The sequence below is a fragment of the Triplophysa dalaica genome, chromosome 8 (assembly GCF_015846415.1).
Source record: "Triplophysa dalaica isolate WHDGS20190420 chromosome 8, ASM1584641v1, whole genome shotgun sequence".
NCBI classification, from domain to species: Eukaryota; Metazoa; Chordata; class Actinopteri; order Cypriniformes; family Nemacheilidae; genus Triplophysa; species Triplophysa dalaica.
This window is the reverse complement of record NC_079549.1, coordinates 17,325,018-17,338,044: the sequence shown is the minus strand read 5'-3', so window position 1 is coordinate 17,338,044 and position 13,027 is coordinate 17,325,018. Positions and strand designations below refer to the sequence as shown.

The 13,027-nt window shown below is 33.9% G+C and overlaps 2 protein-coding genes across 3 annotated transcripts; one reads left to right on the top strand and one right to left on the bottom strand.

Annotated features, from left to right (window-relative positions):
• Positions 1 to 677: 677 nt before the first annotated feature.
• Positions 678 to 4,630, bottom strand: lamp1b (lysosomal associated membrane protein 1b). The gene is made up of 6 exons (XM_056754970.1): positions 4,348 to 4,630; positions 3,756 to 3,952; positions 3,100 to 3,222; positions 2,937 to 3,003; positions 2,687 to 2,851; positions 678 to 2,271 (listed from the first exon to the last, which is right to left on the bottom strand). Exons 1-6 carry the CDS (start codon positions 4,412 to 4,414, stop codon positions 2,132 to 2,134), a joined length of 759 nt encoding a protein of 252 aa, XP_056610948.1. The 5' UTR covers positions 4,415 to 4,630; the 3' UTR covers positions 678 to 2,131.
• Positions 4,631 to 6,025: 1,395 nt separating this feature from the next.
• Positions 6,026 to 13,009, top strand: cd247l (CD247 antigen like). 2 transcript variants are annotated; one of them, XM_056754378.1, is made up of 8 exons: positions 6,026 to 6,216; positions 9,924 to 10,021; positions 10,113 to 10,193; positions 10,654 to 10,704; positions 10,923 to 10,955; positions 11,117 to 11,173; positions 11,299 to 11,328; positions 12,582 to 13,009. In XM_056754378.1, the coding sequence occupies exons 1-8, from the start codon at positions 6,159 to 6,161 to the stop codon at positions 12,642 to 12,644; spliced, it is 471 nt and encodes a 156-aa protein (XP_056610356.1). In that variant the 5' UTR covers positions 6,026 to 6,158; the 3' UTR covers positions 12,645 to 13,009. The 2 variants fall into 2 exon arrangements, with proteins under 2 accessions (XP_056610356.1, XP_056610357.1); XM_056754379.1 differs by lacking the exon at positions 9,924 to 10,021 and having other exon boundaries at positions 6,122 to 6,216.
• Positions 13,010 to 13,027: the final 18 nt, after the last annotated feature.

The following is a 13,027-nucleotide window of genomic DNA, read 5'->3' as shown; positions in this document are numbered from 1 at the left end:
TGAATGGTCGGTGCCCCTTTCAGTATACGTGTATTCATAAACTTTGGCCTGAGCAATAAACAGAAACAATTGCGTCAACTTCACTTTATCAGTTAAAAACATTCAGATCCATCAAAGTGTAAATGAGGTCTATTAATGCATGTGCAAACTTCAATCTTTGTTAGAGATCACAAATTGCTTTTCTACTATGGTGAGGGAAATGACACTGGACCGAATGGCGTAAGACCGGTTATATTAATTAACAGTAATAGCATGTAGCGTTAGTTTTGACTTTTTATATTGGACCTGAGTTTGATAAAAAAACAAGCAGATTAATGGATTTGAGGACTTCAAAGGATGTTTCATATAAGTGTTTAAGAGGTAAGCGCGCACACACAATATCAGTGTATTACACAGAACAGCTTTCACAGCCGATGTTAAAGTCATGGAAGCTCTTATTTGATCGTTGGTTACCTTAGAATGCGTGAAGCTGGATTCGTATTACCAGCTGTAGGACTGTGATGAAAGTGAAATTAGTTTAGCGCGTAGCTCAATCAAATGTTTACAATCTATGATAACCAAACACTACTCCAGCGGCTCTTTCGGTTAAATAATGCTTAACCAAATAAAGACATTTTCTCTATTATGGATGTATAGTGGTGTTGTCTGGGTGGTTTGTTCACACAAAGATGCAACCAAACTTTTTATTTTTTTATTTAGAAAATTGACTGGCATTCCCTAAAACAATATGAAAGTTAAAGCAATTGAAGGCAACACATCAATATCCACATCAACTCCATTCATGCAGTTGTTTCATTTACAGACCTCTATATATCACCCATATTTGTAGAGGCATAATAAGCATTCAGTGCACTTTGCATTTGTAAAAGTTTAACCTGGTGTCTATAATATTCTAAGTTATTCTTTATGTTAACATGAATCGTACCCTTTTTCATCCCAGTAGTGCAATACCATTATATTTCGTTCCTTTACAGAATAGTACTTCCTTTTTAATTCTTGTTAATGAGTGCAAATCCAATAAGTGGTAAAAAGAAGCAAGCAGGCAACATAATTCTCTCACATCTTTGATATGTAATATGGGAGAGAAGGAACTCTTAGAAAGTACAGAAGGAGTTTCTATGCTAGATAAGACATTCCCTTTATTTAACAAACTGTTTGTATCTCAGATTTCTGCACTCTGGAATTTTTCTTTAAAATGTATTAACATCAGACTCAAAATGTAAGGCTTTGTTCACAGCATTTATCTGGTGAATCTCAGCATGTTCTCCCTAAACAAGAATAGCTCAAATCACAAAAAGTATTTGGATATCAGAATCAGAAAAGTGTTAAATAGGTTAAATATGTAGTCCCTTTTACAACATTAGCAACAATTTCCCTATATACTCCTAGTTATATAAACGTATGACTTTAAATCTAAGCATATGAGGTACCAAATACAGATTGTATGTTTTCTAAGACCCGTAATATGCCTCAGTAACAAAGACCAGACCGTATACTGATCATCCTAATATGGCATAAAAGGGGTCATTGTAAACAAACATTTGAGGATGACCTAGAGCTTTAAACACATGTTAGAACTCGCCCTGCACCTTAAAGGAATAGTTTGCCTTCAAAAGGAAAATTCTATCATCATTTACCCACCCTGTTGTCATTTAAACCTGTGATTTTTCTTTCTTCTGCCAAACACATAAGAAGAAAAATGTTTCTAACCAAATACTGTCCGTCCACTTTTTACTTCTATTGTATGGTTAAAAAGATGGTGACCAATGGTTTTCCATCACTAACATTTTTCAAAATATCTTTTGTGTTGTGAGAAGAAAGTCATACAGGTTTGAAATGACAAGATGATGAGTAAATGATGACAGGATTTTTATTTTCAAGATGAACTATTCCTTTAAGCGAGTATGAATTTATTATTTTATACTATATTCCCCACACTTAACAAAATGCAACAAAGTCCAGGAAATGCAGGTCCACCTTAGTTGTGGCAGTGAGACACCAGCAGGGGTCAGGGCAGGTTAAACTATGCAGCTGTACTTTTTTAGTGCTATAGGTTTAGTAGTATAGAGTTTAGTCCAGTTTAGAGGAGAAATTGGTGGCGCCTGCATGTCCTAGCTTTAAAATACAGGGTTTAGATGGTCTGGTAGCCAGCGTGGCTTCTGTTCCGGCCAATGAGGTAGGCCATGATCACTATGAGCACTAGAACAGCCAGAGCAGCTCCCACAATGATCGGAATCAACATATCATCCTCATCAAGCCCACACTCCACAGCTACAACAGCAAGAGGGAACAGAAGAAAAATGAGAAAGTATTATGCAAAACAATAAACGTAAATGTACTATGGTGGTATCGCATGTTAATAATGATATAATACATTTTAGAACTTTTATAATGTAAAAGCATAAAAGGTTTTATGTATTAAATCTTATGTTAAAAATGTTATGTACCGTTATGACTTTGAATAGCAGGAATGATTAGTTAAATATGTTTGTAATGTAACCATCATGACAATGAAGTGCCATTTCCATATATATCTATTAAGAGATTATGTACAAATATTTTGTCATCGGAAGTGTCCAAAAACAATCATACTGTAGTTAATGCATTAGTTCTGAAAGTCACAGATTCTTACCTTAAAATATAAAGATGATTTTTTCTAGGAAAGTGTAATAAAGAAAAAATGTACCTGATCCAAAGTCTCCATTCACATCAAAAGGTTGCACTTGCAGCTCGAAGGTGTTGAGCGAGAAATCCTGCGTAACGTTCAGGGACTGTTCCTTCCGACACATGTAAGATTGGCCCAGTGTTCCCACCCAGTAATTCAGACTGGTGTTACTCACAAAAAGCTTCTCTGTGCATAACAAAAGGTTCTTCACGTATTTGATTGAACAAACAATGACTTTAATTTCCAACCTACATGGGTTACTTTGACTTACTTGACATGTTTGGTAATGCAGCTAACAGCTCCAAACCACTAAGATGGTACTTGTTCAATGTGGAATTCTAAAATGTTTAAAAGATTATTACTTGTGTTATGATGAGGGGAACAGACAATAAAAGAAGGCACTATCAACATAACAGGAGGGAGATAAAACTTACCAAGGTGAAAATTAACGTCAGAGTAATGTTGTTTTCAGTGAGTATGAGCGTTGCATTGTCTGGCTCACAGGATCCAGAAGTCTTAGTTATGTTTGGATGCAGGTTCATAAGCTCCTGAACTGTCTGAGCAGCAAGGCATGTTCACATTTAAATTACATTTACAAATAATGACCATGGGTTTTAATACTTGCAAATCCCTGAATACAGATGTAACTTCTCAAAGCATTTTACAAATGATAATGCAAATGTTATTTATAAAATAAAAGTCTAGTTTTACTTGCTGAAACAAGCAAAAATGACAAGGACTGTTCACCCAAAAATGAAAATTCTTTCATATACCTGCACTGCTGTAATTTGATACATGCTTGTGTTTTTTTACCCATGGAACACAACAGTGTATTTTTCCCATTAACACAAGAGTATCAGAATGTTTAGGAATCTTTGATCATAAAAACATCAAAGTGATAAGCAGGCAGAAAAAAATGCTTTTAACTTCAAATAGTTAAAATAGCTTTGTGTCAGCGTTATACCCCAACGTGGTATGTAAAGTACAGACAACAATGTTCTTTCTTGGATGAGACACCCTTTAAGTAAATTCTGTAAATTCTTTAGTAAACATTTGGCACATGCAAGATGCGTTTTAAGTGTGTAAATACCTTTCCATGAGAGCTTGAAAGATAGCTGATGTTGAGCTGCAGGCCCATTCGTGCCAAGAGACAGACAGTGCCAGTGGCATTGGTGACATTGTAGTTGCCCCGCTCAGGAGGGCCAGGGGTTACCGGAGGAGGGCTGGTTGCAGAAGCAGTCACAGTGGGTTGAACTTCATTGGTAAAACACTGATGTATAGACACCGCTGTAATGATGACATCAGCAATATTTCAAAGACTGTAGAGCTGTGCCACTTATACTTTAGGTTAAATATATAGAAGGTAGGAAGTCAAAGCAATGGTATCCAATAGTAGAAACATTAACCATAGTTTAGCTTTGCAAGTCAATCTGTTAATAACATTTTCTCTCAGGTGTAACTTAAACTCTTAAAACTAAGCAGGCCTAGTTTGGCCAAGGCGTTACATGATAAATAAATAATAATTGGAATAAAAGTAGCGTTACATTTATAACGATATTAAAAAATAAAGCGTCATCCCTAATAACAAAGACCCGTTTTTAATATAAATTAATAGCATAATACATCTAGATCAAATAGCCATGCGATATTGCAATGGTGCACTATAATAAATACAAAATTACCTAACAGCAAGCTAAATATCGCTCCACCGGCGGGCATGTTTTGTTTGCGGCTGATGATGAGGATCATGTTTCTTGGCAAAGTGAATCAAAACACAGTCGACACGATAACAGCGGATGGCTTACTATGCAAATCGCGCATAAAAGGGCTTAAAATGGTATCCGTTGTTTTTATATCCACAGGTATGATGTCGGTTTAAGCCACCGATGTGCGAATTGTTTCTCTGTTTGGTGCCGCAAGTCAGATTTGTTTAGTTCGTAACCGCAGAAGAAAACGCAACTGTCATGTGAGGGATGCGCATGCGCGGTTCTATTCTATGGTTTTATTTTGTATTTATCTCCCTTTTAACAACTTAAAGAACACATAAACAAACTGCGTACAGTGTAATATTTATTTGTACGGAAAAATAAACACAGAATAAATATATTTAATAATAAAAATAAGTAAAGGACTTTTATATGAAAACGATTTTCTATACATTTTGTCATATTTTAGTCATAAAATATAATGTTTTAGACGGATGTTCTTCTTGGATAAACTTTGGAATGGTATGGAATTAAAGCCCTATTACATTTGTGACAAATTCAGAAAATGTGATTCAAGTGACAAAATTGTAATAAATACAACGTAAAGGTGCTTAATGTATAGAACCTAAGGTACCCTAAATGAATGATGTAAAGGGAATGGAATGAGGATGTGACGTGAATTCTCGTGACCTTCACATAGCAAGACAATTTACAAGAAGGCTAAACATTTTAGGACCTTTTAAACATACCATCACAAAAATGTGACACCTGACCTTCAACCCGTTAAACTAAATTAGTATTTTGCTGTCAATCATATCTAACTAATCTATAACTGGGGGAATGTTGTGCAACATTTCTATTTCAATTTTTAGACATACAGTCCTTTTCCTGTCAACCGTTTTAAAATACTTCTGTACTTTGAAATACTTCATAAAATTGACTTCTGGTCATGAAAGTAGCATGGCAGTCAAAAACATTTGTAATGTTTTAAAAACATTATTTCTATAAACACAGAATTTCTTCAGAAATGTTATTATTAAATCAATTCTATACACCATACAAAATAAATAGTTATTTTAAGAACCTTTGTGGTTCTTTGAGCAACCAATAATACTTATTTGTGACATGACTGTGAAAACCTCTTAGTACCTTTATTTTAGGAATGTAAGTGGACAGCCCTGATTCTCGGCTGTATTTGGCCAGGAAAATAATATCAGCAGCAACAAATACATAACAGCAGGGGGCAGAAGGTACACAAAGTGGCTTTTGGGGGCATTGTAACTTCCACTTCATTTTTGTGTTCGGTTTACAACCTCTGGTCTGAAGTTATGACCTAATTATGTTTTACCTGAACTGTTTGTAAATGTAAACAAAAATGTCTATATTCAGTTTTCAATATTGCATATTGCCATGAAGTATTAAAACATTTAACTAATTGTATATGTACAAATATATGCAATTTATAAAAGCAAGACATGAAACAGAAAGAAGCTATGCGAAATTCTTGCTATGGTAAAAAGTTTATTGTTAGCACATAAGGGTCTTTGTCTAAAAATATACAGGAAATGCTGGTTAGACTTTCTTGAGATGAGAGGACGAAAGACCTAAGCAAGTGGTTGTCATTCACTAGAACAGACTCAAGGCGAGGGCCACTTCCTGTTAGTTGAGGGTTGCCACTGTAGGCTATAAGCAGTAAAAAGAGAAAGGTAAAAAAATTGCACATCATTTACCAGGCCAGGCAACACAAAGCAACAACATCCACAGAAACTGTAATCTCAGGGAATGTAATGGGAATGAGAGGGACAGCGACTATATTGTTTTTGGCCACACATATAACCGATGCAGGTAAATCAATTCTACTCTTATTCTTAATGCAGAGGGTACCATACACTTAAGCAATAGAGTTTTGATGGTTATTACTCTATGGTTTTATTGTGTTGATTAAACATTTTAGGAATTAATATGAATTTCTGGTGCCGTTTTGCTGCCAGTTAGGTTTTTTCACCTGTGAATATTTTCATCGAACATCAGGGCCTTTTTAGGTGACCATTTTAGTTTCCGTTAACCAGTAAGACCTTACGTGATGACTGCAAAATGCCTTCTTTTGTCAGTTACATGATGCAGAAGAACCGAAAGATGAAGGGTTTGCAGCATTGTTATGTTGTTTATGGCACACATGCCATCTTTTACAACTTAACACTTAACACATGTTTGAATGTTGTTTCCAGAGAAAGAAGATAAAATAAAGCAAGTAAAACCCAGCCTTATCTTTTGTAAAAACAATTAAACTCTTAAAAGATAAGTCAGTTGTTTTCCATCACTTAGACAAGCTCATTACATAATTTTTTATTTGTATAAAATATTGTTGTAAAATAAATAACAACAACAACAACAATTGAGGTGGTTGTAATTATAGTTAAACAATGATGGAATGAAAGCACAAACGCTGCTATTTCCAGGTGAATTCAGTGGGTTTCAGTACAGGTTTCAATTCAACATGCACATTTAACCGTAGTTGGTCAACACTTATTAACTGTGCGGTGCAAAAACTGATGGCAAATTTTTTTTCTAAACATAATTAGTATTAGAAAATCATTACTGACACGTGCATCTTGAGACATGGGTCATGGTTTATTTTAACACATGTCAGTGCAAGTTAGTCTGAGATTAGTTAAAGCCTTATCTGTTAAAACCAAGCCTTTGAGTGTGAATGGAGTGATGTTTTAGTAACATATCAGATTTTTCAGATTTATTAGATAAACATACGTATAAAATCTATGCTGGTTATACAACATGTTAAAAAGATTAAAACATAAAATAGTTTTCTAACTTTTATTTTAGCACTGTAAGATCTGGAAATTAACTTCATCCAGATTGAAGCAACAGACAAAATGATAAAAGTAAATTGACAGCATAACCATTTATATAATTTATTTGGAATGTACAGGGCTGCGCTTTTTGAAACCTTTCTTACTCTACATCAATCTTAAATTTAGAAGTTAAGAGTGGTAGTGAATATAGAATTAAGAACTACGATAAGGTTTTGGGAAACACAGCCCAGGTCATTTATACACGGTTTCAGGAAATACAGCCCAGGTCACTCACAGATTTAGCTCAATCCATTAGGTATTTCCAAAGCATATTCCTGAATATTTGACTATGTGACATTAAACTGACAGTTCACACAAAATTTTTACTTTTGCCATTGACTCACCCCCTTGTCATTTCAAACCTGTATGACTTTATTTCTACCTCAGGACACAAAAGAAGATATTTTGAAGAATGTATGTAACTGAACAACGGTACCTATTCACTTCTATTGTATAGACACGAAACCAATGCAAGTAAATGGGTACCGCTATTATTGGGTTACCGGCGTTCTTCAAAATATCTACTTTTGTGTTCTGAGAAGGAACAAAGTCTTTGAAAGAAAGGTTTGAGGGTGAGTATGATGAATATTTCATATTCATTTTGGGGTGAACAATCCCTTTAACTTATTAAAGGTTTGTAAATTGTTTTTACTTGGCCGTCATGAGACCAAATTTGTAAAAACCCAATCCTAGAGCAATTTCAGTTTGTAATCTAGTTGAAGCATTTTTAGTGTTTGTATATTGTCCTTAAATACAAATCAACTACAAAGCGTTAGTACTTATTCTGTTGGTTGCAAGCTTGTTGGAATTGCATAACATGGCGCATCCCTATAATGGTTGCCTGTGTATAGGTTTAAATACTGTGTATTATTTTGACCAGGTCCTTAATTCTATGAGTAATAGTAATGCAGAAAGTAATGTGTTTGTGTCACTTTGACGCGTAAAAAGGTGTGTGGTCAAGTTTTAACCATCAACCACCAGCACCCATTAACACCCTTCTGATCTGTGATGCACCGGGTCTTCACTGCTCTGAGCTCATTCTTGCATGCTTATTTTAACTCCCACGTCCCATGCAAAGAAACCACTGAACTACATTAAACAAACATTTCTACAAAGATAACAGAGACACAGGTAGAAGTGCACCGGCCCCTGAACAGGAAGGCATGAGTGGAGTTTTTTTCATGAAGGACTGGGTTGCAAAACTACAAAAGTTCTTAATTTAGGACTACTTAACTTAGAAAAGAGGAAGTGATGTTCTGCCTTCCAGGGTTAGTTATGCAAGCATTGGCTAATACACCACAATTCGGGGCCAAAAAAGAAAATTTTACCTTTACTTATGTTGCAAGTACTTTTATCCAAAGCGACCTAAATTTGCATTCAGAGTACATTTATTCAGTATGTGTGATTGAACCCACAAACTTTGGGCAGCTGGAACACTGGTAAACTGTATCTAAATTGATAATTGCTCATTTATGCATTGATTTTTCATGTTTAAGATGGAGTGCCAGTTTGCCAAGACCACAGAGCTTTGTGTATACAGAATTCTGCAGTTTTCTTCTATTATTTTATGCATTTATCTTATCACATTTATATCTCAGCAAAACTATAGAGGTTGTTTGATCGGACAATCCTGCTTTCAATACATACTTAATTATCATTTTCACAATAATTTTGTTTTTAAATTATTCTGATGGTACCTCATAGGAAATCATGCTCTGTGTGAAGTACATCAAAATAAAACACTTTCATCAGTTTTCATCAGTTTGAGATGTTTAACTTTAAAATGATTCTTGTCACAAATCTTTCAAATAAAATCTGCTAAATTAAGAAATCACAATGCAATGAGCTCACAGTATAGCAATGTCCTACCTCTAGTAAAGAGCAACAGAAATAAATGCAAGATATGTTTTATGTGTAAGATATGTTTGCGTTGTTCATGTCTTGTGAAAACTTGGCATGTTCATTCACTTTCGAATCAAACTCTTTATTGAGTATTTCTAGGAAAGTTATATTTAGAACTAGTTTTGTCCACATTCAAGACATTTTAATATTTACACGTAACTCAAACAATCTGCATTATCAGATACTGTTCTTAGGTTTGTGCATCTCTATTTAGCTGAACAATCATTTAAATGTTAAACCAATATACATGATGTAAAATTCATTCTAACATTTTTGAGGGAGTGCATTTTTAACTTGTTTATAGGCTTATCTAGTTGTAGACTCCGGTTCTTACAGGAGTAAGAAAAACAAAAAAACATTTTGATTATTAAAGCGATGCTATTGCGATGTGCAAATTCAAATGCAAATCTGATTATGTTTATTGTTATATTGTATTTTTTAATAAAACATAATTTAAATCCACAACTGTTACTACTTCAAGGCCGAGAAACAAACAAAGCTTAATGTAACGGAAAAACTTCAATGATTAATCAGAAGACTGATTTATACGCTCATGTGCGTCTCACCTAATTTTATTTCTTTATTATATCCGTTTACATTTTATTTATTTAATAAATTAATTAACTTAATTGCTGTTCAACACCTAGACACAAAAACCAACAAGTCCGAAAAAGGCATAACTGATTACATAAACACATTACAAAACATCCATAAATAAGCCAATCATGTTTTTGTTCAGTATTTACTTCACAAGGTGTAAAACTTTTGTTCTGTTCACAGAGGCTATGCAACTGAGCGACCCAGTGTATTGTTATATTTTAGATGTAATTCTGCTGCTGTATTCTATAATTTTTACTGCTCTCTACTTCAGAGAGAAGGTAAGTTGAGCTCTAGCACAAACATTTTGTTTTCACTGATGACATTTAACCAACATTTAACCGTTAACCTGTTTTGGCATGTATGGTTTAGTTTCTGAGGAAAGGGCCCGTTCCTGAAGACCCATCAGACCCTGCAGCCCCTACCCGTGACCCAAATGAGCCTGTTTATACAGTTAGTTATCATAAATGCATTATTAATACAACATCTGTTTGAAAACAAACCTGGCTGGGTTAAGGATTATGTTTGAGGTTCATAATTCCTCACAATGAATGGGTTATTTCTGTTATGAGTAGCACTCTATTATTTCTAATCTTTTATTCTTATATTTAATATTTGTTAAACTTTAACTTGAAATAGTTTTTTTAACGTAAATCACTTATTTTGTATCAAAATATGTGAGTAAACATGGTGTCAATGTATAACTTGAATACGTTAATTTATATTATTATTATTAATAATAATAATAATCCCTCTATACATTTACATTTGAAATGTTTCTATATTACATTTTTGTATTTTTTCCAATGTTATAATAAATAACTTTTAATTAAGGTTTAAGGACCTACATTTCTAAGTTAAATGGGTTTAACAAGAATGTGACGTCATGCAAAGTGTGTGCTGTATTTCTCAGGATTTGGATCTACCTCAGATGGATTCGGATTATCAGCAATTGAACAGACCGGTGAGATAATTTTCTGATAATTTAACGTTTATTTAAATAAACACAATAACACGTAAAGGGAAAACGAGCTTGAGAAAATTATGATAAAGATCGCTATAGGCCTACATACTGCCGTCATATCCGGTTATGTCTGTCATTTACGATACAATGAATAATCAACATTTAATACATTTATTATGGTTTCTAATCTCTAATATGTACATATCTACACACTGTAGATTAGAAGACGAGAGGAAGAGACTCAATATCAGGTCAGTGCCTCACATGGAAATGAAACAAATGATATGAATTATGGGCTATTTTTATCTTTAATTCATAATGATGGAGCCATACTGCCCCACTGTGGTTGTATGTAGTTGTGCACTTACATTAGTCTCCTTGATGTTTGAATCCTTGTCTGTGTATTTTCTAGGAACTGAGAGGACAATCAAATGATGAATACCAGCGAATAAATCCTGCAGGACGCAAAGTAAGATTATAGAAAAAAGTTTTATTGTGACATGGAGACTCAAGTCTTAATGTTATAAGTTAATAACTGAATTAATGTTGTTTATATTTAATAAACAATTTCTATGAACTCTTATTCTTTTGCAGCCTCGCAAATCCAAGAAAAAATCTAATGAGGTAATGTGCCTTCTTCTAATTTATTTCACACACCCTATAAACTATATATAGTGGTCCAAATAAGCATGCTAGTATGTAAAAAAAATACATCACTGTACTTCATCTGAAAACAAATGTCATTAGACTTTAACCACATGTTTCATTAACAATCAATAGTAAGTGAGTCAATACTTTTTTAGAACATGAAAAACTCGTTTTGCTTAATGGTGTGCTTGGTTAGAAATGTAGTTTAATGCACTAACAAATGTTTAATACATTTAATGCCCATAAAAATGTCTAATGATCTTTGTGCTTAAACGTATAGTTTTGTAGACAATGAAATAATAGTCAACATTTTTGCTAATAAAATTTTAGAATAGAAGTGAACATGTTCAATAGAGTGGGACTCTTCGTTTATGGGTCACACTTGGCTCCTTCGCGGTGAAAGATGACCGAAGCCTAAAAATATAACTTACAGTCAAACATTATCATTTTGTTATAGAGGGAACGCATGGAAATCCTTTTTGATGGCATGATGTAACTTTTAGGTTCCTGTGTGTGAGTGTGTTTGTGCGTGCATGTGTCTTTCAGAGAGAGACTCTTTTGTATTTTATTTAATTTATTGATTTAATTTAACTTCTCAAAATTTTCTCTGTTGCAGACTTAGCAGTTCTTTTTTTTTTGAGTGTGAGTCTGTGTGTGACTTTATTGCACTCTTGATATTTTAGAGCGTCACCATTGATTGCTTTACACTTCTTTCTGGGCAGTAGTCGATTTGTATTTTGTACCACCAAAAGATTTTTCATATGTTTTCATATTTCCCTTCATTTGTACTCATTTTTGACCACGAAGGAGCCAAGTGTGACATTTTGTTTTGTGATCACATTGCTAATGTGACAAAGGTCTTCTAGTGTCATCTCATTTCGATGAAGCTACGATTTTTAACATTTCGAAATGTAGAGTAGAGTCCCAGAGGGTTAAATGGTTCTCAGGGTCAAACCTTAAGAAGCTTGTACATTTGTACAAATTTTTATCATTGTTTTTTATATTTTGAAAATGGTCAAATAAAATCGTTTTCTGTAGTGACAACATGATTCCCAAGTTGTAATATATTTAAAAACAAGAATATAGCTACCCAAAGTTTGCTATTATTCTTTGTGGAAAATATTGTAAGTAATACTAAACTTATGAACGGATAGTGTGTGTGTGTGTGTGTGTGTGTGTGCGCGTGGAAATATTAAATCACTTATAACAATTGGTTTGTTACTTTAAAGGCTCGAACGGGAAGGAGAAGGGATGCAGCTGAGGCTGTGGAAATGTACAAGCTTCCCCAATAACATCACACTAATATAGTGTGAATTCAAAAAGGACGGATGATCAACAAACTAACAGCTAAATCACCATGCATCTCTATTGAAAGAATTTATGTATTTTGTGTGTATTTGTTAATTAGTCAATACTTTTTGGTATCTTGTATGTGTGTGTATATGCAACCTTTTGGACCAAGAGGTTCTTGAATGCTTCCACACACAAGCACAAATAATGTATACTGGTCTGTGTCTAGCAGCACAGTCTGTTTTCGTTTCTACATATTTGTATGTGTAAAATAGTCCATGTCTCATTCAACAGCATGAGATTAAATACATTTTGTACTGCAATTATGGTCAAACATACAGTTAAAATAAACTTTAATTTAACATAAGGTGCTCCGACATTAAAT

What these genes read in the sequence shown, in the direction of transcription:
- lamp1b (XM_056754970.1), bottom strand. Translation starts at nt 4,414, where the DNA reads ATGATCCTCATCATCAGCCGCAAACAAAACATGCCCGCCGGTGGAGCG. An exon ending in TGCATTACCAAACATGTCAA is followed by an intron (nt 2,852 to 2,936) that starts GTAAGTCAAAGT and finishes TGTTATGCACAG; the next exon opens with AGAAGCTTTTTGTGAGTAAC. An exon ending in GAATGGAGACTTTGGATCAG is followed by an intron (nt 2,272 to 2,686) that starts GTACATTTTTTC and finishes TTGCTGTTGTAG; the next exon opens with CTGTGGAGTGTGGGCTTGAT.
- cd247l (XM_056754378.1), top strand. Translation starts at nt 6,159, where the DNA reads ATGGGAATGAGAGGGACAGCGACTATATTGTTTTTGGCCACACATATA. An exon ending in ATCAGCAATTGAACAGACCG is followed by an intron (nt 10,705 to 10,922) that starts GTGAGATAATTT and finishes TACACACTGTAG; the next exon opens with ATTAGAAGACGAGAGGAAGA. An exon ending in CCAAGAAAAAATCTAATGAG is followed by an intron (nt 11,329 to 12,581) that starts GTAATGTGCCTT and finishes GTTACTTTAAAG; the next exon opens with GCTCGAACGGGAAGGAGAAG.